Raw genomic sequence first — 27,085 nt, 5'->3', positions numbered from 1 at the left:
GAGCCAATACACAGTATTGACTCCAAGACGTAAGGGTTTAAAAATGAAATAAAATAAATTTGGCATCCTAGGCAAAGCCTAAATTACTCCACTCAATTTATGACTCTGCATCTCAGTATGGTGGCAAAGTATCTGAAGGAATCCCTTTCCTGAAGGAGCTCTTTCCTATCCACCCACCACCTCCTAACCAGGCTGAGAAGCTGAGCGTGGAGGATAGACTCTGTCACATTCCTTCTTGCTACTACACTCGGGACTGGAATTTCCACTGCAGGCGAGGGTCATGTTGATAGTAATTCTGCAAATACCTTTGACTCACTTATAGGGCCAGTCCTAGGCAGAGCTATTACATAAGCAAAGGAGTTTGCTTACAGCAGCCTCTACGCAGTCATAGACTTGATGAGAACTATTGGAGCCTGAGAAAAGCCTCTTTTCTTTCTTAACCCTTACCTTCTGCCTCACTAATAATTCTAAGACAAAAGGACAAGGGCTAGGCAAACAGGGTTAAGCCACTTGCTAGGGTCACATAGCTAGGATGTCTGAAGTCAGATTTGAAGCCAGGACCTCCAATCTCCAGGCCTGGAACTCTATCCATTGTACTACCTAGCTGTCCCCCCCAAAAAAAAGTCCTCTTGGAGAAGGTGGGATTTGAGTTAAGTCTTGAAGGAAGTAAAAAATTAGAGGTAAGGAAAGAGAGCATTCCAAGGATGGGAGACAGGCAGGAAAAAAGGCAAAGTGTTGGAAGACTGCCATGAACACCAACAGCACTAAGGACCTTGCTGGAGCACAGAGGAGGATCAGGAGGAGGAAGACTGGAAAAGTAGGAAGGATTCACTTGTGAAAGGTCTTAAAGGTCAAATGGAGGATTTTTAATTTGATCCCGGAGGTTCTGATTTCTCTCGTTGCACCATGATGCCTCCCACGGCCTCATTTTATAGTTGAGGACCCTGAAACCAGAATGAAGTAACTTGCCTATAATTACACAACTAGTGACCATCCTGACTGGATTGCAGCATCCTCTGACTAGGATCTTCCTGTCCCTGGAAAATCCTCTCTTCTCTGAGAATAGAGGTTCTTCCCCACAGACTTAAAAAAAATAACTATCTCAATAACATTGGTTTCTTTTGCCTTCTTGTGTATCTTATGCATTTAAAAACTCATTCTAAGAGAGCTTTGCCAGACTGTCTAAGGCGGTGATGGCGAACCTTTTAGAGACCAAGTGCCCAAACTGCAACCCTCACACCATATGTGAGTCCTCACACACACACACACACACACCACCACCACCACCACCACCACCACCACCTTACCCCAGACAGAGGAAGAAGGAAGCATTCCCAGGGCAGAGGAGCAAGTGATGTGAGAAATGTCCTCAAGAGGGGAGCCGCCTCATCCAGTACGTTCCAGCACATGTGCCAAAGTTTTGCCAACATGGGTCTAAGGGATCAAAAAAGATTAAGGAGGGGGCAGCTGGGTAGCTCAGTGGATTGAGAGCCAGGCCTAGAGACAGGAAGTCCTGGATTCAAATCTGGTCTCAGACACTTTCTAGCTGTGTGACCCTGGGCAAGTCACTTGCTCCCTATTGCCTAGCCCTTACTGCTCTTATGCCTTGGAACCAATACATAATGTTGACTCCAAAATGGAAAGTAAGGGTTTTTAAAAAATAAAAGATTAAGGACTCCTATCTTAGAGAGAGAAGTCAGATCAGGAATTGATGGTGGCTTTAGCATCTTCCTAAGTGCCCCCTGTCCCCCAGAATATTTGAACAGAGCCTGATCTAACAGAATTTCCTGATATTTTGAGTACAGTATATTTAGAAATCTGGTCAATCCCATCCAATCTTGCAACTTTCTACTTCCAAGACAGATCCAGTCAATTTTCTTTCTTTCTTTTTTTTTTTTAAACCCTTACCTTCCTTCTTGGAGTCAATGCTGTATATTGGCTCCAAGGCAGAAGAGGGGTAAGGGTAGGCAATGGGGGTTAAGTGACTTGCCCAGGGTCACACAGCTGGGAAGTGTCTGAGGCCAGATTTGAACCTGGGACCTCCCGTCTCTAGGCCTGGCTCTGAATCCACAGAGCTACCCAGCTGCCCCTCCAGTCAATTTTCAATGTCGGTTACACTTGGCTTTTTCTTGTAAAGTTAATAATCCTCACTTTGGAATGCTTCTTTTTATATTTCCTTGTACAGTGCGAGGCATACAGTAGGCACTAAATGGTTGTTAAATGACCTCATTCATTCATCATTATACCTATAAAAATATTAACCTGACCCCTCTATGCCTGATTGGAAAGTTAGTTCTTTTGTGCCCCCTGGTGGTGGAGGCAACTCCACACATACCATCATCAGAATCTGGCAAGTAAAGTATTGCTCATACCCTAGTAAGCCATTTCTTCCTCCCATCTCTCTGCCTGAGGCATGCTCAAGCTCTGGCTTCAGATCACCTGGTTTCTTAAACTCCCACTTAAGAAGTCAGGTACTCACAGGGAAATCTGGACAAATTCCAATACAATGAAACCTTTATCTACATTTGGAGAACAAAGCCTTCCCCACCATCACCTACCACTCACTGTAAATATTCCCTTGCCTGGAGGGAATCCATCCTACCCTTGGATCCCCAAGGACTCATACATTCTCTTGATGATCTCATCAGCAATCATGGGTTTGCCTTTAGACCCTATGCAGAAGCTGTCCAGATTCAGATATCCAGCCTTCGTTTCTCTCCAGAACTCAGATCTTACACCACCAACTCCTTATTCCTGGAAGCTATTTTCCTCTCAATGGCGCCCAAGGTGGAGCCCAATGGAGCTGTTTTAGTTGCCACATCATACTGCTGACTTAAATTGAGATGTCCGCTAGACTACCCTGGTCTTTTTCAAACTGCTATCTAATCCTTTGCTCCCTCATATTATACTCACCATGTTTTCTTCATTCAAATGTAAAACCCTACATTTATTTGTATTGAAATTCTTCTTCGATTCAGCCCAGTTCTCTAGCCTGAAAAGGTCTTTGGGGAATCCCAACTCTGTTATCTAGGGCAGTAGTTATGCCATATTAGCCTTGGACCATCTGCAACTTTGATGGGCATGGCATGTACAACTTTATCCAAATCATCAATAAAAACGTTAACTAGCTCAGGGCTAAAGGTAGATCCCTGGAGCACTTTAGTGGATACTTCCTTGTCAAGTTGACATGGAATCATTAATGACTACTTTTTTTAGGTTTGGACACTAAAAAGGTTCACAACTTTGAGATCATTTCCCCCTCAGCCCTCATATCCAACCACATATCCTTTCTTATTGATTCTTCATTATATTTCCCCACAGTCCCCTTCTCTCCACTCTCCCAGGCACCCATCCTCATTCAAGCTTTCATCTTTCCGCTAGTTTATTGTGTAATGGGCTCTTAATTGGTTCTGTTGCCTCCAGTCTCTCCTTCCTCTAAGTCCTTCTCCACCTAACTGACAAAATAATATTTCTAAAGCACAGTCAAGACCATGTCATTCCTCTGCTCAAGAAGACCCAATGATGTGGGATTGCTTCTAAGGTAAAAAACAAACCCTCTCTTTGCCTTTTAAAGCCCTTCACAGTCTGACTATAAACTAACTGTAGGATTTATTGTGCATTACTGTTTTCCAATATATTCTACAGCCCAGCCCAGCTGGCCCATTTTCCCATTCATCACACCTTGTCTCTCACCTCTGAGTCTTTGCACAATTGATCCCCCATATCTAGAATGAGCCCCCCTTTGTAGACTCTCTAGCTTCTTTTCCAGCCCATTTCAAGGGTCACATTCGACAACTCTCTTAATCCTCCATTTTACTGGTGTCCTTTCCGACATCCCACATTACTTTCCTTTGCTTCATATATATTTTTTATTTGCTTAGCTCTAATTTTATAGCTTCTTCTTTTTTCTTATAGCTCTAATGCTAGAAGGATCTTCTAAGGCCATTTAATCCAATTCCTTTCTTTGACAGATGAGGAAACTGAGGTCCAAAGAGGTAAGATGACTTGTCTAAGATCAAATGGGTAGAGCAGGATCTGAACGGAGGTCTTCTGATTCCATGTCTAATATTTTTTGTAGTTCATCACATCTACTTTTGTATATACTTGTTCTCTCCCTCCTCTTCTCCGTCATAGAAAATAAATTCCTTAAGATCAGGCACTATCTGTTTGTGCCTTTTTATTCCCTATACTAGCATAATATCTGACCCTGAGGTAGTTTATAAATCATTATTTTTATTTTATTGTTACCATTTTAATATATAACACAATATAATATGTACCATAGCAACAAATTAATTGATAATTTATTTTTGAAAAAACAATAATACCACCTCAAAGTCAATGGGAACTTAGGCCACAGACTGTTGCTTCAAATGGACTATATTTTAGTTTTCCTGTCTTCTACGCTCCTCCAGCTGCACCTCTAGTGCAGAACTTTCTAGTGCAAGAACTTTCCAGCTCTTTGCATGGCATTTTAGAACAAACAATCACAAGCCAGAGCAAACCTAAGGGAGAGGGGGACAGGATGGTAATAGGTCTGAAAACCATGACCCAGTAAGATGGGTTGGAGGAACTGAGGATATTTAGCTTTGAGAATAAAAGAGAAGGCTTTACTGGAGATGGTTGGAGACATGATAAAAATCTTCAAATATGTGCCAGGTGAGAAGATATAAGGAGAGACTAGGTGGCTCAGTGGATAAAGCTCCAGACTCAAAACAATCCGCAGACACTTACTAGCTATATGACCCTGGGCAAGTTGCTTAACCTTCTTTGCCTCAGTTTCCTCATCTGTAAAATGAGGTGGAAAAGGAAATGGTCAAACTTCTCCAGTATCTTTGCCAAGAAAACCCCAACTGGGGTCACCATGAGTCTGACATGACCAGAACAACTGAACAACTACAAATATAAGGTAAGAAACAAAACAAACCTTTAACAATTAGACTGTTTCAAAATAGGCTGCCTGGAGTGTGTATGTATGCATTTTGGTGGTGACTTCTGTGTCACTAGTGGTCTTCAAGAAAAAGTAGAATGCACATTTGGGGATAGTGTAGATGGGATTTAAACTCTGGGTAAGATTTAGGCAAAATGATCTCTCAGTTCCTTAACAACTTCTAGTCCATGATTCCATCATCTATATCTTAGAGCTTTTGTCAAAGTATTTCTTTTCTGATTTCTTATTCCATTTTGTCCTCATAATACTCATAACATCATAGACTATTGATCTATGCCAATCAAAAAGGCAGAAACCAACGTCTCAAGTTCCAAATGGGTATATAATTTAGATGTAAAGGGTAACAGCCTAAGCTAATTAAAGATGCAGAAAAAAAATCACCTGTCAGATCTATGGATAGGGAAAGCGGCCAGAGCTGGAAAGAACCTTAGAGGCTCAATCCACTCATTGACAAATGAAGAAAATAAGGCCCAGAAACATCAACTTTGCCAAAGTCACACAGGTAAATAGTAGTAGAATTCAAATCTAAGTCTTCTCACTCTAAATCCAATAATCTTTCCAAATCCAATATTCTTTCTGCTGAACTACTTATTCACGCTATGCCCATTTTATAGATACATAAATAAAAGTTCAGACAAGTTAAATGACTTATATAAAATCATACAACTAACTAGTGGTAGATCTAGAACTAGAATCTAGGTAGGCTCTGCTTTCCTTATAATCCTGGTCAACTTTCTAGGCTTCTGAGCTGACATACAGTTCCTCTGTCCTAAATGTCTTCTATCGCTTTTCCTTCCTTCTTTCTTTTTTTTTTTTTAACCCCTTGCCTTCCCCCTTAGAATCAATACTATTTATTAGTTCTGAGGACTAGGCAATGGGGGTTAAGTGATTTACCCAGGGTCACACAACAAGGAAGTGTCTGAATTCAGATTTGAACCCAGGACCTTCCATCTATAGGCCTAGCTCTCAATCCACTGAGCTACCCAACTGCCCCCTCCTTTTCCTTATTTCTAAAAATATCATCGTGGGTGTAATGGGAGGCTTTTGGTCTGACCCTCAAGAAGACTGAGAAGCAGGATCCTCTCTGTTCCTAGTTGATTAGGTAGCATTCATGTAGGACCACTTGGAGAAGGGAGAGAGGTTAAGTCAGATTACTACTGAGGAACAAAGGAGAGAAATTAGGTGGGAGAGTAAGAGAGTGACTGAACATCTCAGCTGCAGATTATAAAATAGATAATGTTAGAACATCCTGGAGAGTTAACCAAAAAACTATTTGAAACAATTAGTAACTTCATCAGAATGGAAGAATATCAAGTCAATTGACATAAATCATCCTCATTTCTGAATATTACCAAGAAAACCTATTAGGAAGAGACAGAAAGATTCCATTTAAACTAAAGACTGTATCAAATACTTGAGAGTCTACCTACCTGTCAAGGCACACTCAGGAACTCTGTTAAACACTGTTGCAAAACATTCCTTACACAAAGACACACCTAACTAATTGAGAAATACGAATTACTCATGAGTAGACTGAGCCGATATAATAAAAATGAGTATATCACCTAAAATAATTCACTCATTCAGTGCCATATCAATCAAACTACCAAAAAATTGATTGCAGAGCTAGAGAAAAAAAATAACAAAATTAACCTGGAGGAACATATGGCTAAGAACTTTAAGAGGATTGATGAAAAACATTGGGAAGGAAGGGAGCCTAGTAGTATCAAATATACTACAAAGCAGAAATTATCAGCTTGGTATTGGTTAAGAAAAAGAGTGGTTGATCAGTGGAACAGACTAGGTACAAAAAGTACAGAGATACATTATGGTCCTGATTTCTTCTGCATTCATCTCGGGGCAAAAAGCAAACAAGAACAACAGACTTATTTCTAAATTTGATAAACCCAAAGTTCCTAGCTATTGGAGTAAGAACTCATTATCTGACAAAAACTGTTGGAAAGACTAGAAGGTAGTTTGGAAGAAACTTTGTAGAAACCAACATCTCAAGATAAATTCCAAATGGGTATATAATTTAGATGTAAAGGATAACACCATAAACAAATTAGAGGAGCAAGAAAGAAATTACCTGTCAGATCTTTGGATAGGGGAATAGTTCATTACCAAATAAAAGACTAAAAGGAATAAACAAGGAGATAAAATGGAAAGTTATGATCATATAAAATTAAAAAGTTGTTGCACATCCAGGAATTGATGCAGAGTGAAAGGAGCAGAGCCAGAAGAACATTGTACACAGAGACTGATATACTATGGTAAAATCGAATTAATGGACTTCTGTACTGGCAGCAATGCAATGACCCAGGACAATTCTGAGGGATTTAGGGAAAGGAAAGCTACCCACATTCAGAGGAAGAACTGCAGGAGTGGAAACACTGAGTAAAACAACAGCTTGAACACATGGATTGATGTGGACATGGTTGGGGATGTAGACAATAAATGACCACACCAATGCAACTATCAATAATATGTAAATAATTCTTGACTGATCACACAGGTTAAAACCAGTGGCAATGCACGTTGGATATGGGAGGAGGGGTTGAAAGGGGGGTGAAGGGGAAAGTAAAAACAGGAATCATGTAACCATGGAAAATTTTTCTAAAAAAATAAAATATTTAAATCTGAAAAAAAAAGTTGTTGCACAAACAAAACCAATGCAGCTAAATTTAGAAGAGAAGTAAGGGGGGAAGAAATCTTTGCAGAAAATTTTTTCTATTCAAAATTGATTCAAATTAATAAGAATAGTAACTGTTTCCCAACTGATAGTCAAAAGATATGAACACAGAGTTTTCAGAGGAAGAAATCCAAGATACTAACAGCCATATGAAAAAATGCTCTAAATCATTAATAATTATATAAATGTAAAATTAAATAAGTAGTAGAGCTGTGAACTGATCCAGCCATTCTGGAAAGCAAGTTGGAACTATGCCCCCAAAGCTACTAGACTGTGCATCTTTTTTTTTAACCCCCTTCTATCTTAGAATCAATACTGTGTCTGCTAGGAAATGTCTGAGGCCAGATTTGAACCTAGGACCCCCATCTCTAGGTCTGACTCTCAATTCACTGTGCTACACAGCTGCCCCCTAATCTGTGCATCTTTTTGACCGAGCTATGTCTATGCTCCAAAGTGATCAAAGAAAAAGGAAAATGAACTGTATGTTCTAAAATATCTAAAATAGCTCTTTTTTTTTGTGGTGGCAAAGAATTGAAAACTGAAGGGATACTCATCAATTGGGGAATGACTGAACAAATTGTGGCATATGATTATGATGGAATACTATTGTACTGTAAGAAATGATGGAGGAGAATGATTTCAGAGAAAGCTGGGAAAATGCATATAAACTGAGGCAAAGTGAACAGAATCAAAAGAACAACTTAAACAATAATAACTATATTGTGAAGACAAATAACTTTAATATTCTCAGGAATTCTGTTCAAAATCATTCTGATGCTATCCATCTCCAGATAAAGGTGATGGACTCAGAGTTCAAACTGAGATATTTGAGGTGTGGGGTTGGGGGGGGGAGGGGAAGAAAGGAGCATGACCAATGAAGGCGTGTGTTTTGCTTGATTAGAGGTATTTGTAGAATGGGATTTAATCTTTCTTACTTTCTCAATTGCAGGAGAGTGAAAAGCAATGGGATGAAGATATGGCATATCTTTGATTTCTAAAAAAGAGCAATTAAATTTAAAATAAAATAGAAACAGACAATGCTACTGAAAAGCATTCCTCTCCCACCAGGAGGCCAGCCAACATATCCACCCAATCAGATATCAGGTGGGCACTGGCACTGAAGAAACTCACTCTAATTTCAGAACACAGGTTCGCAGATTTAGAGATGCAAGAGAGCTCAGAGATCATCTAATCCCAAATTACATAGCTAATAAGTATCAGAGTCACACAGTTTGAACTCAGCTCTTTCCACTCTACCACTTTGGAGGATAGAAGGATAAATCAAGCCAAGAGAAAATAAATGATTTGCCCAAGATTGCCCAGGTAGTAAGTGGAAGAGTTTAGAATTGAAGCTAAGTTCTTTGACTCCAAATTCTGACATTCTTTGGCTGATCTCAAATTTTTTGTTTGAAGAAGACACTCAGGAAGGCTGGCTTGACAGCTGGCTCAAACAGAGTTTGTTAATCAATCAACAAGATCTATCAAATACCTGCTATGTACTTGGTTGCTAGGTGGCACCATAGTAAATAAAGGGCTGGGTCTGAAGTCAGGAAGACTCATTTTCCTGAGTTCAAATCTGGCCTCAGATACTTACTAGCTATGTGACCCTGGGCAAGTCACTTTGCCCTGTTTGATTCAGTTCCTCATATGTAAAATAAGCTGAAGAAGGAAATAGCAAACCACTCTAGTATCTTTGCCAAGAAAACCCTAAATGGAGTTACAACGAGTTAGACATGACTGAAAACAGCAAATATACTAGGCATTTTCCTAAAGTTCAGAGACAGATGGCTAAGAATCAGCATGATGTAGGGCATAAAAACATTGTTTCTAGAATCAGTTAAGCTGGATTCAAAATCTAAGAGGGGAAAAAGTCATTTAACTTTGGACTATAGGATCATAGATCTAGAGCTAGAAAGGACCTCAGAAACCATCTAGTCCAACCCTCTCTTTTGACAGATAAGAAAGGACTTCCTTTAGGGCACAAGTGAGAAGTGTGGGATTAGGAACTAGGTCTTCTTCTTCTTCTTCTTTTTTTTAAAACCCTTAACTTCCATATTAGAATCAATACTATGTATTGGTTCCAAAGCAGAAGAGTGGGAAGGGGTAGGCAATGGGGGTTAAATGACTTGCCCAGGGTCGCAAAGCTAGGATGAGTCTGAGGAACCAGGTCTTCTAAATCCAGAACTAGCGCTCATTCCCTTCTCTTCTGTGGGCCTCAGTTTCCTCATCATTAAAATTAGGAATTTGAATGAGACAATCCTCATAGTCCCTTCTCATGTTAAATCCTTTGATCTTCTAAGTTTTCAATACCTTGGACAGAGTGGGAGTGAAGAAGGACATCAAAGGGTTACTCACTCCACTGATAATATACACAGAGACTTTTGACTTTGTTTTGGTCCCTTCCCAGACAGGCAGCTGTATGTTATTCCCTTCACCCACTGGCTTTCTCCTTCCTCCTTTTCCTCTCTCCAGGGAGGAAGAGACTCTGGCCTCTCCTTGACAACTTTAGGTTCTTTCCAAAACTGAGGCTTGAGGGAATCTTTTCTTTTTTTTTCTCTGATATTCTGCCTTAGGCTTCCCCCACTCCCAAATAGGGTAATAGGTTCTTAGAGCTGAGAGGACCTTAAGGATCATCTAATTTAACCTTCTGATTTTAAATAGAAATCAAATCCTAAAAAATGAAGTGACTTATGAAGGGTTATTCAGGAAATAAAGGAACTGATCTAGAATTCAAACTCAAGTCAATTCCAAGCCTAAAGCTCCATCCACACTGCTTATAAATCTGGAAGGGGTCTTGATCTATATCACTGGAGAGACCATCTACTTCATGGATTCTTGGAAGTGTTAAAGGTCAAAAGTAAGGTTTTGATCACAATTTTCAATACAACCAAAAGTACTTAATTTTCAGCAGGAGGGTATATAATCGAAAGTCATGAGAGAGAACACTAGGTTTAGAATCTGGGGTTCAGATTCAAGCTCTGCCACCTGTTTATTTACCTGCTTGACCTTGAACAAATCGTTAACCTGTCTGGACCTCAATTTCCTAGTTTTCTCCAAGTTAGGAGTGGTGTAAGGAACTAGATGACTTTCTGTGGTTCTTTCTAGGTCTAAATCTATGATCAAGTGAGATATATTTTGATAAATATGTATATCATTTGGCAAATGATAAACGTATCAGAGACATGAAGAATGGTTGATGAGTTAGCTTTGTCCAGCTAAGAAGGCTCTTTCAATGGGGATGGGGGGGTCTGGGGGTAGGAGTGGAGGATTGAGCAATGCAGAGGACAGTGGCAGGGGGTTGTAGAGAGTTTTTAGTAGTGCAGTGAACCGTTCCATAGTGAATGCAGTTGTGCCAGGAGAGGGGTTCACCTTCTTTTCCACAGCGGTTAGTTATCTACAGAGAGGTGCACCATGGCAACAGGAGGGAAAAGGATGGAAGGAAGAGGAATTACACCTTCAATGATTTCACCACAACATGATGGACAGCTTAGTCAAATTATAAAAATGGTAGCACTCTTCGTGGTGGCAAAAAATTGGAAAATGAGGGGATGCCTTTTGATTGGGGAATGGCTGGACAAATTGTGGTATATGCTGGTGATGGGATACTATTGTGCTAAAAGGAATAACAAACTGGAGGAATTCCATGTGAACTGGAATGACCTCCAGAAATTGATGCAGAGTGAAAGGAGCAGAACCAGGAGAACACTATATACAGAGACGGATACACTGTGGCACAATCAAATGTGATGGACTTCTCTACTAGCAGCAATGCAATAATCAGGACAACTCTGAGGGTCTTATGAGAAAGAAAACTAGCTACATACAGAGAAAGAACTGTGGGAGCAGAAACACAGAAGAAAAACAACTGTTTGATCACATGGGTCGATGAGGATATGATGGGGGATGTAGACTCTAAACCAGTGGTTCCCAAACTTTTTTGGCCTACCGCCCCCTTTCCAGAAAAAAATATTACTTAGCACCCCCGTCACATACTATCACCGCCCCCAAATGCACCTGTGGCCATCACCGCCTCCCTGAATTACTGCAGCACCCACCAGGGGGCAGTGGCGCCCACTTTGGGAATCACTGATCTAAACAATCACCCTAGTGCAAATATCAATAATATGGAAATAGGTCTTGATCAATGACACATGTAAAACGCAGTGGAATTGTGTGTTGGCTATGGGAGGGGGATGGAAGAAGAAGAGGGAAAGAACATGAATCATGTAACCATGGGGAAAGTTTCCAAATTAATTAATTAATTAATTAATTAGATAAATCTTAAAATTTAAAAAACTGTGGAAATAGTAGTTATCTTGGCAAAAAACAAATTAAAAAAAAACAAAACGTCTTTCCCTCCTGCTTCCTCTTCCATGCTGGTACTCTCAAGCAAAGTCCCATTTGCCCCATGTTAGCTATAGCTTCTTAGAGGGTCCTTGGACCTGAATACATCTATCCAGTCACTTGAATCCAGACTCTCTTTGGCCCAGGTCTGTCAACGCTTGGCCATACAAGAAGCTTATGACTTATTCCTAGCTCCATCCTACTTCCAAACTTCCATTCCAACTCAGTTTTCTCAAAGTTTCTTCTGTCATTGAGGCAGCAAGTTCCCTCTTTGTTTCCCTCTCTATTATTGCCAGTCCAAGTCAAAATGCATGCCTGGCATGTCCCAGATTCTGGGGTGCCAGTCTAAACTTGTTTCCCAAATTCTATAGAAATCTCTAATAGAGAATGACTGGGTCAATTCACAGCTCCCCTAACAGTGCCTAAATGTATGTTTTCCTGCAGCCCCAATATTTGACATTTCTTTTTTTAATCTGTTTTGTCAATCTGAAGGGTATGGGTAGAATTTTTGAATTAACTCATAGCCTTCTGCCTTCCACTGGGATAGTGAGTTTCCTTTCATCTTTTGGGCCATGGGGAAACCCTTGCTTCCAATCAGTTTATTGCTGGGGGTACTACTATTTGCATCTCTAAAATACCAGGATAACGTCCAGACCTCAAAGGAAGTAGATTGGCATAGTACGGGGGTGGGGATGAGGGACCTCAGTTCAGAGGGCTTGTGTTCAAATTCTGCCTCAACTACTTAAAAACTATGTGACTTTGGACAAGTCAACACCTCTAGAGGTTCTTGTTTCCTAATCTGTAGAATAAGGAGGTTGGATTAGATGCCTCTGAGGTTGTTTCAGCTCAAAAGATGTGATCCTAAGTGTGGTTCTGTGTATCCCAGGACCAGACTGGGAATTAGGAATGGATTTGAATCATAACCAAAAGCAGGACAGAGTGGGTGGTATGGAAGGGGAAAGGATGCAGCTGGACATAAGGAGAGGGAGAAAATGAAAATGTGAGAGGAGAGAGAAGTTGAGAAGGGGAGAGTAAGAGACTGGACATCAAAGGTGGCATATAGACGGGCAAAAAGCTAGGCTGTAGGAGGAACATGTTTTTTCCAAAGCTATAGGTGCATTCCTCATACCATCCCATCCTTAAACTCAAGATGACTCAGGCTTCCTTCTCCCAATAACTCTGGGTGCTAGTGACTCTATTTCCCTATGGATGAAGCATCGGAAGTCTCTTTCCACCAGGGCATTATTTGGATTTCCTCCCACAATGTTTATATTTTCCCAGGAGCTGATGTACAGCCCCAGACACGGCATCACCGGTATTAGTGATGTTCCCAATTCTCTACTCAACAAAGGCTCCTCTAATCTCCCTCTTCCAAGTAGTTATGGAGTTGAGATGCCAGGTCATTGAGAGATGAGAGCAACCTTTGCAAAGGAGAGTGCAGGACATGGGAAAAAAAGAGGATAGATGGCAGAGGGGAGAGAGGGGAAGAGACAAGAGGGAAGAGAGGGAATAGAGTAGTGAGGGGGAGTTAGAGACTAAGTGGATCAGTCTTTTAGGGGCAACCACCAGCAAGTCCCAAAGGGCTCACCAGTCACCCCCCAAAAGATGTCCCCCCATTCCCCAAACCTCACCCTAGATGAATTGAGTTTACTTGAGCCCCAGAGACTTTTCAATCAGCTGGGGCTATTTGCTGCCAGACCCAAGAACATAGTGAGAGAAAACAGCTGTGAGAAAATAGAAAAGGAAAACACACATACTCACATACACACACACAGGCCCTGGGACGCTCCCAGGGCATCAGAAATAGCCCTGAATAGTGTACATTTTTCCCTGTTCTCAGTGACTCTGCAGAGTCACCCCAGATCCCCTTCACAGAGGGGCCACAAGAGTTTACTCTCCATTGAAGACTTGAAAGCCAAGTGTCCAAGAACTGGGGTGTGGTAGGGGGCTTGAACACTTCTCTCTGGGGGTGTCTGTCTTTATCCAGCCCTTTTCTGATTCTTTCTTGAGGTGCTCTTGGGGCAAGCCCCTAGGCCATGGGAAACAAAGTGAACTAGGAATACCTCTATGCCCTCCGAGTTTATTCGAATTAATCTTTGGGGTTTACCACCTTGCTAAACATATAGACTCTCTAGAGAAGACCTTGAGCAGTGGGGATAACTAAGGCTATGGCGGGAGTGGCAAAGCTGAGGCATCTCATTGCTATGTTTTGAGCTTCATCTGACACTTCACTGCCTGCCACCCTTCCCAGAACCCTTTTATTTACTCCATCTTAATGACCCAATGCTTGTGTGCCCTACCCAGCCCTCATGATACCTGGCCCATCCTGTACCCTATTCTGGCATCTGCTTCTTTTTGCCCCCTCTACTATATACTATAGACCACAAGAGTACATTTTCTAATGTTTATAGACAAGAAAAAGGAATATTTACACATTCATAAGCAAGACAGCCCTTCCCTTCCCTTCTCTTCCATATTGTCCCCATGTAGCACATCTGCCTGCCTATTTATTATCCTATAAGCCATTTCTTCTACTCTCTTGAATTTCCCAGAATCCACCTCCACACCCTTTACCATCTCCTCCATATAGATATCCCTCACCCCTACTACATTGCCATATGCCAATGCTCCCTCAGATTCAGACTCTGAACTGCTGGCGACTTCCTACCTTCCATTGGGTGGCCAGGGGTCGGGGACTGGTCAGACATTGTCCCACTCAGAGCCCTTCAACGCTGGTCTGGCTGTCCTGAGAGCCCAGATGTTTTGCTGCATGTGGCCCAGTGGACACAGCTGCTTGCCCTCCACTCCCCCCCCCCAGGCTGGGTGGGGAGAGTTGCCTTTGGGAGCCCCAACCCGAGAAGCAACTGCCTGAAATGCTTCCAAGAGACTCAGCCGCCAAGCGGCTCTCTCCAGCCCCTCCACCGCCTCCCAAAAGCCTGGCTGCCTTTCCCTTTGGCTGGAGGGAGAGAAGGGGAAGCAACCTCTGGACCTTGATCCTCCCCAGATGACCCCCAAAATATCTCTAGGGCCACCTCTGGCTCTGATCTACTGCTTTGATCTATAGTGATGAGGGAAAGAACCCCTACGTTTATCCAATGCCATATAATGTTGGAGAGGGTATACCCCCAAACCAGAAAGGCCTTCACTAAACATCTGGAGTCCCCAGTGTCTGAATCCAGAGCAGTCCCAGGAGGATGAGGGAAATTTTGGCTCTGATTTCCTGTTGCACAGGCTCCTCCGTTAGGGTTATCCTTCCTAACCCTGGTTCCCAACCCTATTTAAAAGCATATCTATGCTCTAAAAGAACATATGCTCTAAAAAGAGATCATCTAGTCCAACTCCTGTATTTTATAGTTGGGGAAACTGACTCCCAGAAAGGGAAAGCAATTTACAAGAGGCTACATAGCAAATAAATGGCAGGGTTAGGATCAGATCTCAGGTCTTCTCAGTCCCATGTTCAGAGTCTATCAAGTAGGCGGCTGGGTGGGTCAGTGACTTAGAGTCAGGATATCCTGGGTTCAAGGGTGGCCTCAGATACTTCCTAGCTGTGTGACCCTAGGCAGGTCACTTAACTCCAATTGCCTATTCCTTACCTTACTGCTTTAGAACTAATACTTGGTACTGATTCAAAGATAGATAGTAAGGGTTTTTTGTTGTTTTTTTTTTTTTTTAAATTATCAAACATAGCAGGTAGTTGGTTTGAATGAGCCTATTATAACCTGTTAATGCTTTCACCACTGGACTCAAACCATCAATCAAATTAAGCATCTACTACATGCTAGGCAAAGAGGATATAAGTATTAGAGTGAGGCAGAATTTGCCTGCAAGTAGGGACATATGCTCATGGGTAAACAAATATGATGCTTACAAAATAAATAGCCAGTAATGAGTTTCAGGAGGGCACTAATAATCTGGACAATTTTTAAAAAGGTCTCTTTATAGGGATGGCACTTGAGTTGAGCCTTGAAGGAAATGAGAGCTTTCAAGAGGTAGGAGTGAGAAGGGAGTGCATTCCTGGCATAGGTGATATTCTGGACAGAGGTGAAGAGGGAGGAGATGGAATGTAGCGTATAGGGAAGAGCAAGTGGCCTTTAGTTACAGTAATGCAGTGTGTGTGTGTGTGTTGTGTGTGTGTGTGTGTGTGTGTGTGTGTGTGTGTGACTTAGACCCTGCTTCATTTCATTCCCTTCTCTCTAGATATCCTCTCCACAGCTTCATCAACTCCCTATGCGTTTCAGTGAGTGGACAAGCGCTGAACCTGGAGTCAAGAAGACCTGAGTTCAGATTTGTTCTCAGACATGTACTAGCTGTGTGACCCTTGGCAAGTCATTTGACTCATCTGTCTCAGTTTACTCAACTGTAAAATGGGAATTAAAAATAGCACCTACCTGTCAAAATTGTTGGAAGGATCAAATGAGGTAATATTTGTAAAACAGTTAGTACAATGCCTGGCATATAGTAGGGGCTTAATAAATGTTCATTTCCTTCCTCCAGTTTTGGCACCACAAACAATATTGAATCTGTCATCGTTTCTAGACGTAGTTCCCCACAACCTGACTCCACATTACTATCCATGTGATTTTCAGGACTAAAGTGCCCCTTCTATCCACTGTCTTTTATATAGTGTCACTTCCTTTGTTAGAATGTAACCACCTTAAAAGCAAGGCCGGCTTTCCTTTTTGGATTTTAATCCCTAGCAGTTGGCATGGTGCTTGACACATAGTAAATAGTAAAACTTAATTCATGTGTTTTTTAATTCATTTCATTCCAGAGTCTAAGAAATAACCTGTATTTTGAGTGTACCGAAGATGCGTAATATTGTATTATCAGATACTTCAGGGACGGCACCTGCTTCTCATTCATTCACCAAGAATTTTAAGGCATCTACAATATTTGTGCAAAGGGATGGGAGCAAAAGATCACAGACTTAGCCCTGGAGGAGATTTGAGGGGTCATTTTGACCTCTCATTACAAGACAAGGAAACTAAGGGTCAGAGAGGTCCAGTTACCTGCCCAACACCACACAGCTAATATAAGAGCCAAGATTTGATTCAAAGTCTCCAAACCTACTGTGTCATTCAATGTAGGGACAGAAAGGAATGAGGTGGGTCCTTTCCTCAAGGAACTCAGAATGTACTATGGGAAATAGGACAAATGGGCAAAACCACATGAGAAGAACCCATATGTTCCAAAATACTTAAGGCAACTCTCTTTGTGGTGGCAAAGAACTGGAAATGGAGAGGATGTTCATCAACTGGAGAACAGCTGAATAAGTTGTGGCATATGATTGTGATAGAATACTACTGCGCCAATAAGAAATGACGAACAGGCTAATTTGAAGAAAAAAAAAACTTGGAAAGAACTACACTGAATAACAAAAGGTGAAATGAGTAGAACCAAGAGAACGTTATACATGCTACAGATTTAATGCTTGAAGAAAAACTGGTGAATGTTACTTCCAGAGAATGAATTGAAAAATGGAAATATGAAAGACACAATGTATATACATATAACTGTCTCTCAGATGATGTCTTGTGTGATGTGGGGAGGGAAGGGAGAGCCTGAAATACTTGTAAATAAATTCTATTAATAAAAAAAAAATCACATGGGACAGTCCATCCACCTACAAAGAGATTATGAAAAGTATCCAGCTCTTTGAACAATATTCCCATTTTCCCAAGACATAAGCAAATGCCATATGTACCCTCAGACAGAAAGATATAGGATACTATCCAGCCAACCTGGTCTACTTGCTCTGCTGTTAGAAAATATCCAGGTCACATGCCTGGGATCATAGAATTATGCTGGACAAGATCTTTAAAAGCCATAAAAAAACTAATTCCCTATGGCTGAGGAAGCTGAGATCCAGTGAAGTCATGTCATATCAGTAATAAGTGACAGACAGAAGATTTGATTCCAGGACCTCTGACTTCAAAACTATAGAGTGCTCTTAACACTGTACTGTGCTTCCTTTCTGTGGTTGAGGTGCCTTCCACTTACTGATGTTCCCTTTTTTTTTTTTTTTTCTAATTCATTTACATTACTCTAGTCTAGAACAAAAGACCACTAGATTGCTCAGTGGATAGAGTGCCTGGCCTGGAGTCAGAAAGTTCAAATCTGGTCTCAGATACTTCCTAGATGAATAACCCTGGACAAGTCACCTAACCTTGATTGCCTCAATTCCTCATCTGTAAAATGAGCTGGAGAAGGAAATGGCAAAGCACTCCAGTATCTTTGCCAAGAAAAACCCAAATGGGGTCCTGGACAGTCAGACATGACTGAAAAAAGACTCAACAACAAAAACAAAGAACAGAAAGTTAAGAATCTCAAGGGAAAAAATTAAATAAAAGGGAGGGAAGGTGACCTAGAAATACCAGATCTCAAATTAAAGTACAAAGTAATAATCAAGGCAGTAGTAATTATCAAAACTATTTGGTATTAGTTAAAAAGGAAAAGTCAATCAGAAGAATGAATTAAGCATATAAATGTAAAAACAGTAGGTTTGTGGTATTTAGTAAATCCAAAGATCTCAAAAACTGAAGAAAGGACTTATAATTGAGAGAAGACTGCTGGAAAAACTGGAAAATAGAAAATAGGTTTAGACCAACATATCCTAACATATACCAAGATAAGTTCCAAATGGATACATGACTTAGTTAAAGCTCATATTACAAAAAAGAATGAAAGGAGCAAATAAGAAAATAGTTTTTGCAAGTTTGGACAGGTGATGAGTAGATAAGTCACATCATAAAAAAGTAAGAGGAGAGAAACAAGGAAATCATTGTTTGTAGCTATGGATAAGGGAAGAACTGATGACCAAATGAGATTGAGATAGAGAGGGTGGTAGCAGATAAAATGGACAATTTTGATTATTCAAAACGACAAATTTATACTCACAAACAAAAGCAATGAAGGTGAAATTAGAAAGGAAACCATTAACTGAGGGCCAAATCTTTGCAATAAGTTTCTCTTATAAAGGTTTCATATCTAAAATATATAAGGAACTGATTCAATATATTCATAACAAAGTCTTTTTTTTAAGTAGGTAGTCAAAGGGCATCAAGATATAGTTCTCAAAGGAAGAAATCTAAGCTACATGAGAAAATGTTTCAAATCACTAATAATTAGAGAAATGCAAATTAAAGCAACTTTATGGTTCTACCAAATACCTATTACCTGAGCAAAGATAACAAAAAGGGAAAATGACTACTATTGGAAGGGCTGCAGGAAAAGTCATACTAACATACAATTTGAAGAGCTATGAATTGGTCTAGCAATTCTGGAAAGCAATTTGAAATAATGCCCCCAAATTCACTAAACTCTGTATACTTTTTGACCTACTACTTGACCTATATCACAATGAGAGCAAGAAAGAAGAAAGGACACAGCCATTTTTAATAACTCTTTTTTATTAGATCAAAAAACCTCATAAACTAAGGAAATACCTATCAGTTGAAGAATGGATAAATAAATTTGGTATGTAGGTTGTGCAGGTGGAAAATTTTGCCACACCTGAGCTACATTCCCAGCATCCTTTTAAGTTGTGTCCTCATTTGACATACAGGAGCTTGGGAGATAAATTTGGCTGAGACCCAAACCGCGGGGCTCTTTTTTGGGAGCTTGTGCTTTGCTTTGGTAAAGTGCTACAGGTGTGAGTTTTGGGCTATCTTTGCTTTGCTCACTATACTGAAAGAATCCTTTTCCTTTTCTTTTCTTCCTCTTTTTGTTTATTATTAAATTATATATATATATATATATATGCATATGTATATACATATATATTTTTTAAAACACTAGGAGCATTTATTCATTTTTACTCCTACAAAGTATAATGAGGTATTATTTTGCTATAGACTTCATAAAAGATTCTTTCAAAGAAAACTAGAAAGATTCAGTTCAATTGATACATAGTGAAATGAGCAGAACCAGAACATTTTATACCACCAATATTATAAAGAAAAATAGCTTTGATAGATGCAAGAACTCTTTGTCAATGCAATTACTAACCATGATTCCAGAGGAAAAACCCCATCCTTATACCTTTCTATTTTAACTAACATGGTTATGCTAAGCAGGGTTGTTTATACACTGTCATCAGATGAAAGTGCTATTAACACTCTTTAACTTGGGGTGCCCTGAGACAAAATCCCTATTACCCTCTTAATTAGGGTCTCTAGGAAAATTATAAAATTAGCTTCTTGATGTTTTGGGGCAAGAGATGGTATACTCCTATAGAACTGAAGGACAGCCTATAATAGATCCCAGGGATTATAGCTAGATAGACCAGTCTAGAAGCTAAGTACAATCCATTTCTGGGCTAGGTACCTTTCTTTTATTTAGACCCCTGATTAGTAATAGTAATAATAAAAATAGCTAACATTTTTATAGTGCTTAGTATGTGCCGGACACGGTGCTAACCCTGGAAGGTATCTTATTATCCTCATTTTACAGATGATGAAACTGAAATAAAGAGGGGCTGAGAGACTTACCCAAAGTCACACAGTGAATTAATATTTGAAGCTGGATTTGAATTCTGGTCTTCCTGACTCTGGACTCAGTGTTCTATCTATTGTGCCACTTAACTGTCCCTAATTGTCATGCTTTGATAAAATGTTTCTGAATTGTAAAATATATATGTATATACATATATATATATATATTTACATTACAAACAAATCCTAGAAAATGCATGATACACACTACAGGCATGTGGCCTATAGTGTGTAGCCATGAGAATAAGAAGGGAAAGAGAGAAATCAGTGCTAGAATCAGACACCAAACAGGGCAACAGCAGCAGAGGAAAGGAGATAGGCAATTAGGTATTGGGTGCAGGAGATTTCTGGAATTGAGAAGCCAAAAGTAGGTCAGAAGTCTTAAGGATGGGAGTTGGATGGGATTTTGGAATCCTTCTTCTAGGGGGAAGGTAAGTAGCTCAGTGGATTGAGAACCAGGCTTAGAGAGGGGGGTCCTCGGATCCAATCTGGCCTCAGACACTTCCCAGCTGCATGACCCCAGGCAAGTCACTTAACCCCCATTGCCTACCCTTATTGCTCTTCTGCCTTAGAACCAATACACAGCATTGATTCTAAAACTGAAGATGAGAGTTAAAAAATAATAATAATCTATCTTCTAGTTCAATGCCCTCATTTTATAAGATGAGCAAACAGAGGCCTAAAAGGGATTAAGAGACTTGCCCAAGGTCACATAGGACATAGATAGCAGAGAGGTTTCAAACCTAGGTTGTTTAGCCCCAAATTCAGTGTGCTTTCTACTGTTCCATCTTGCTTTTCCTCCTTAGAATTTGTCCAAAGGATTTCGCTCTAAGCATTAGGTCCTTCATTATTTTTCTAAATTTTTAGTAATCATTGAACCATAAGTCAAATCCTTAAGACTTCTGACCTACTTTTGGCTTCTCAATTCCAGAAATCTCCTGCACCCAATACCTAATTGCCTATCTCCTTTCCTCTGCTGCTGTTGCCCTGTTTGGTGTCTGATTCTAGCACTGATTTCTCTCTTTCCCTTCTTATTCTCATGGCTACACACTATAGGCCACATGCCTGTAGTGTGTATCATGCATTTTCTAGGATTTGTTTGTAATGTAAATATGTATATATATATATATATATATACATTTATATTTTACAATTCAGAAACATTTTATCAAAGCATGACAATTAGGGACAGTTAAGCTGGTGGCCTGAGTAGCTGCTCAAAAAGCTCTAAGGTTAGAACCTCTTCTTCCTACCTCTTTATCCCTGGTCTGAACAAAGAGGACATTCCATAAATGCAAAGGCTTGATTAAGGATGATGCAATGAAAGAGACTGAGTCTTCCCTGAGGAGAGTGTATTTAGGAAAGGGAAACTCTCATATGATAATGAAAGACCCTGATTGTGAAACAATTCTTTCCATATTTTAGGCTATGTTTGAGATAGGTAACAGGGAGACATTGTGGCAAGTAAATAAAGGACTAGCCTAGGAGTCAGAATTTGGGTTCAAGTCCATAAATACTCAGACAAGTACTGGCCATGATTGAGCCATGGAATTTCTCAGTGCCTCCAATAAACTTGCTGAGATTTGAAGTTAGAGACAAGTTACTGAGAGAGGTCCTTAGAGGGAGTTTCTACCCTGGGAATTGCCCACAACTGAGAAATCAGAGGTGTAGGCCACTTTCCACCAAAAATAAATAAATTAAAACAGAAATAATCTCTTCTCTATCATGAGAGGGACTTAGGAGAATGACAATAAGAAGAAATATCTTACATATAAATCTTTCCTCTAGGTCTCTGGAGAGATTAGTAGAAGAAATATGTATTCGCAGTAGCAGCTAGTGGCGTTTTAAAGAAAAATATCCCGTTAGCCAATTTCAGTAATTTAGGTATTCATCACTGTCACAGTCAATCTCCATTATGGATTGTTATAACTGGGGTTCTTGATCTATGTGTATATATGTGTGATGGACTCCTTTGGCAGTTTGGTAGAACTTATGGACCTGTTCTCAGAATTTTAAAATAGAAGAAAATACACAAGATATCTCTCTCTCTCTCTCTCCCACCCTCCCTTCATATATATGCATATATACACACATACATATATATATACACAAGCATACATTTATAAATGGATGTCCTCATTGACTGATCTCCTGAAATCTCTGTACCAGTGAGTAGTGGAAAGGCAAGGGCAGGGGAGAGATGTTTTGCTCAATGGCACAGAAAGTGGGAATATAGTCTTCATGAGTTTCCTTGTTAAAAATGGAAAAAGTATCATTTTGAAAGCCAGCAAACCTGAGTTCAGGGCCCACCTTGGTCATTAACCTAGGGAACAAGTCAATTAATCATTTTGTTTCTTCATTTCCTCATTTGTTAAAAAAGGGGGGGAATAGTAATCTCTGCCTTAGCTCCTTCGTAGAGTTGTTGTGAGGTTCTGCAAAGATATATGTAAGCAAGTTTCTTAAATAATATATTATTATTTTGGAAAATATTAGGTACCATCTCTTCAGTTAACCCCAATCCTTTCAGGGTGACAGCCTTTGTGCTCCACTAGTATCCTCTCAATGTCAAGAGAGAGGGAGGGAGATCTCCAGCACATGTAGTGGGATCTCTCGTGGCAAACCTATGGGAAGAGGTTCCCAAGGATGTCAAAGAATAGGCTGGCCTGGAAGGATCACACTAGGCAACACTGGAGACAATCAATAGATTGTGAGCTATAAGAAAGTAAAGATTGTTTTCTTTTTTGTCTTGTAACTCCAAGCACCTAGCACTGGGCCTAGCACATTACTAAAGCCTATTGATTAATTAGTGAGATCATAGATCCTATTCGAGCACTTGACTATCTGAGAACTTATTTTTAATGCTGTATCATTTGATTTCTAATATTAATTTGTAACACTATTTTTCCTGACTAAGCTTATAAGAGCTTAGCCTGACAATCCTAGAAATGCCCTCGCATTCCTTGCCCTGAAACATCTTCTAAAACTGGGAAAATTGGGATTGAGAATTTGACTTCTATTCTCTCCATAAACAAGAATTGACCTGAGCTAGATATCCTCCAGGGTTGCAGGGTAGGGGAGTCTGTGTCCTTGGGCTGCTTATCGAAGTGTTGAGCATTTGGTTTATAGAGGAGAAAACTTAACCAGAGTGAGGTGGATCTTTCCATGACTACCTACAACCACCATGGCCAAGAAATATTAGCCTATCTTCTCATTAGGTATCCACCAATTAGAGATGTCTTTTGTTGTTCAAAGGAGACTGAAAAATAAGCTGTTAATTGTGTTGAAATGATTCAGGATCCTGCATTCTTTGTTTTTGAACTCTGAGAGAGATCACTGACCACCAGTGTTTATTAACTATTACCAGCCTAATCAATAAATTTACTTTTCATACCCCAAAATTCTCTGCATTTTATTCACCACAAAAACAAAACCCTCTCAAGTTTATATTGAGTATTTAAGACTGGAGAGTATAATGGATACAATGGTCCCCAAGCTGGAGTCAAAGTGAAGCCACCCCAAAACTTTGTCCCTTTGTTACAAGGATCCTTCCCATCCCCACTCCCAATTCTCTTTGAGGCTAAAATAGCAACTCCTACAGAAATCTGTTGGAGTTCAAGGGACCCAGTGGTACCTGTGTAAAGTAGTCCCATTGATAGTCTTCCTTCCCTTTGACATGATTTCCTTTTTTAAAAGGTACAACTTCTGTGAGGTGGAGATACAAGAGGACCCTAATCTAATTCCTCCTCTAACTGCTATGCCAATAATCCCCAAGCAACCAGAAAGACCTCAGAAATAAAAGTATAATACTCCCTTCAATTGGGAGTTGCTATTTTTTTTAAAAAACTCTTACCTTCAGCCTTAGAATCAATACTACATATTGGTTCTAAGACAGAAGACTGGTAAGGTTTAGGCAAGAGGGGTTAAATGACTTGCCTAGGGTTACACAGCTAGGAAGTGTCTAAGACCAGATTTGAACCTAGGACCTCCTGTCTCTAGGCCTGGTTCTCAATCCACTAAGTCACCCAGCTGCTCCTCCTCCCAGGGAGTTGCTATTCTTATGGGAAAAGGGAGGAAATATTAAAAAATAGATAAGATGACAGGTGGATATAGAACTATTTCAGTAGCTGGATACAAAAGAGTATCCATTAGTCAACTTGAAGGAGAAGTTAGTAGAGTACTCAGGACATCTGAGTTGACTCTATGCTATTTACCAGTTTTTTCGACTACCTGGATAAGTTATAGATGACATGTTTATCAAATTAGTTGGTGCCATATTTGTACAAATTTGCACCAACCTGGGAAGGAGCACTATCATAACTGCAAGATAGTCAAGATTCAAAGAGCTCTCAAAAGCCTAGAATGTTGAGCCAAATCTAAGAAGAAGAAATGTAATGTGGACAAATGTAAATTTGTATACTTGGGTTCAAAAATTCACAATTATAAGAGAAGGGAGGCATGTCTAGGTAGCGATTTATTTGAAAAAAAAAATCTGGAAATTTCAATTGACTATAAGTTTCACATCAGCAGTGTGACATGGCATCCACAAAAGTTAATGCTATCTTAGCAAAAGACATAGTTTCCAGAACTAGAGAGGTTACAGTCCTGGTCTGTATTCTACGCTTGTCAGAACATAGCTGGAATATGGTGTTCAGTGTAGGTAGGAAAGGGGCCACCACACTAATAATCTGCAGGAACACACAGTTCAATTAGATTTAGGGAAGAATTTGATAGTAAGAGCTGCCTTTAGGAAATTGGATCAGAGGCCCAATGAGAAAGTCTCTTGTTTGTGGAAAGCCTACCGTGTGCCTGGCAGCAACGTTCTAAAGAGTGAGACAGGAGGGTTCATTGAATTTGTGCGTTGCCCCTGCAAATGTTGATCTTCCTATTTCGGCCATCTGGGCAGCGTCTTTCAGGGCCTGGACACCGTCATGGGTGACGCATGCACCTTATGCTTTTGAGGGGCCCTCCAACCCCATCCCCCTGCACAACACTTTCCATCTCGGAAGGAGGAGAGGCTACTGGCTGGCTGGCCTGCAGAGGGTGGAATGCAGTCTCTGGGCTCTCAGTGTTGCGGTGCTTACGTTTTGTTTCTAAGTTTTGTTGTAGCAACCACGGAGGGGAGGCCAGGTATCCCTCCCGGACAGAGAGGCCCAGGGACCATACTCTGACGTCTGGCCCAGAGAGCCAACGCACTATACACATTTTGTAACCGCTCCAGGCTCTTCAAACTTCCAAAAGAAGGGTGGCGTGAGGAACCTGAGCCTTTACTCTCTCTTGTCTCTCTGCTGCCTGCCTACTCAGAGTCTCACATCTAGAATTTGGCCCACAGTGCTGGCCCAACACCCCGAGAATGCCTGCCAGGGAGCTGACCCTTGTTTTCTCTTTACTGAGAGTAGGAGGGAAGAAAGAACAGCAGGTACTTGAGTCACAGGCCAGAGCCAGAGGTTAGAGAATTCTGAGGCCAGCCAATCCAATCTCTTCCTTTTGCAGAGGAAGAAACTGAAGCCCAGGGAATTTAAATGTCTGACCTGAGGTCACAAGGATGGCAAGTAGAAAAACTGGAACTTGAAGCTAAGTCTTCTGACTAAACTCCATGGACTTTTGGATAGCCCATACTGCCAGCCTTAGGCTAAAACCATCTCCCAGTCTAGGGCCTGGGCTCTTAAGGATCATCCCAGCTGGCTTTGAGAAGCTATGTATCTCTTCTTCTATTTCCAAATGCTAGACCATATTCTTTACGGTGTTGATCAAACCGCTCTCATCAAACCAAATTCCTTTTGCCCATCTGCTCACTCACTCTAAAGTTCTCCCATTCCTGAGCTTCCTCTAAAATTTCAGTTCTGAAAGAGGAGCTTTGCAATCAAGTTGTTAGGATGAGAGAATATGTGCTCTTCCCTCCTATATAGGAATGACCCAGGTTGGGCCTCAGGAGACCCGCAAACCATCCCAACCTCTTAAGTGCCTACAAAGAAGGCCTCCCCATCACCCCCACTGGCCACCAGACTGACCTGTTAGCCTCTGCTCTCTTGCCCTCTTCCAGAACACTTCCCAGGCTCTGCTGGTGGAATCCTTGATATGCTCACTGAAGGCTCTCCGGAGCTGAGAGGGTCCTCGCATTCCCACCCCAGTCCCTCTAGCCCAGAGGAACTCCATCTAGGGAAGGGGTGGGGGATGAGAATACAAAGAAGTCCTGATCCTCTCAGAGAAACTTCCTCAGCCCAAGTCCTGCACTCCTGGCTCCCTCCTTTCCAGCTGGATGGTGTGTGAGGCTCTGGAGGAGATGTCTGCAGATGATTAGTTAACACCCCTTTTGGGGAGAGAGAATGAGGGAGTGAGAGAGCAACTCCTTCCAAACTGCTGAGGTCAGGCTGAGCTGAGAAGGAAGTGGCTGCCCACTTGGGTCTCAAAGCCCCAGAGTACACACCGTACACTGTGATAACAAGCCAGCCCTTCAGGCCCCTGTATAGAACAGAAAAGTGGGGATCCCCATGACAGGATTCCTTGGGGGAGAGGAGTGAGCGCTCTGTGAAGCCACTCCCCACCCTACACACACACACACTCTCTCTCTGTCTCTCTGTCTCTGTCTGCCTCTGTCTCTGTCTCTCT

At 40.9% G+C, this 27,085-nt stretch overlaps 1 protein-coding gene across 1 annotated transcript in view; it reads right to left on the bottom strand.

Moving 5' to 3' along the window:
* The window catches only part of LOC123237500 (rho GTPase-activating protein 7-like), a 129,950-nt gene extending 103,318 nt beyond the window's left edge, over nucleotides 1-26,632 (bottom strand). The window contains exon 1 of the mRNA XM_044664458.1: nucleotides 26,488-26,632. Within this exon, the coding sequence (XP_044520393.1) occupies nucleotides 26,488-26,632 (145 nt within the window). The remainder of the gene's footprint in view (nucleotides 1-26,487) is intronic.
* Nucleotides 26,633-27,085: the final 453 nt, after the last annotated feature.

The sequence above is a fragment of the Gracilinanus agilis genome, chromosome 2 (assembly GCF_016433145.1).
Source record: "Gracilinanus agilis isolate LMUSP501 chromosome 2, AgileGrace, whole genome shotgun sequence".
NCBI classification, from domain to species: Eukaryota; Metazoa; Chordata; class Mammalia; order Didelphimorphia; family Didelphidae; genus Gracilinanus; species Gracilinanus agilis.
The sequence above is the reverse complement of the archived record's forward strand: the minus strand, read 5'-3'. Positions and strand labels throughout refer to the sequence as shown.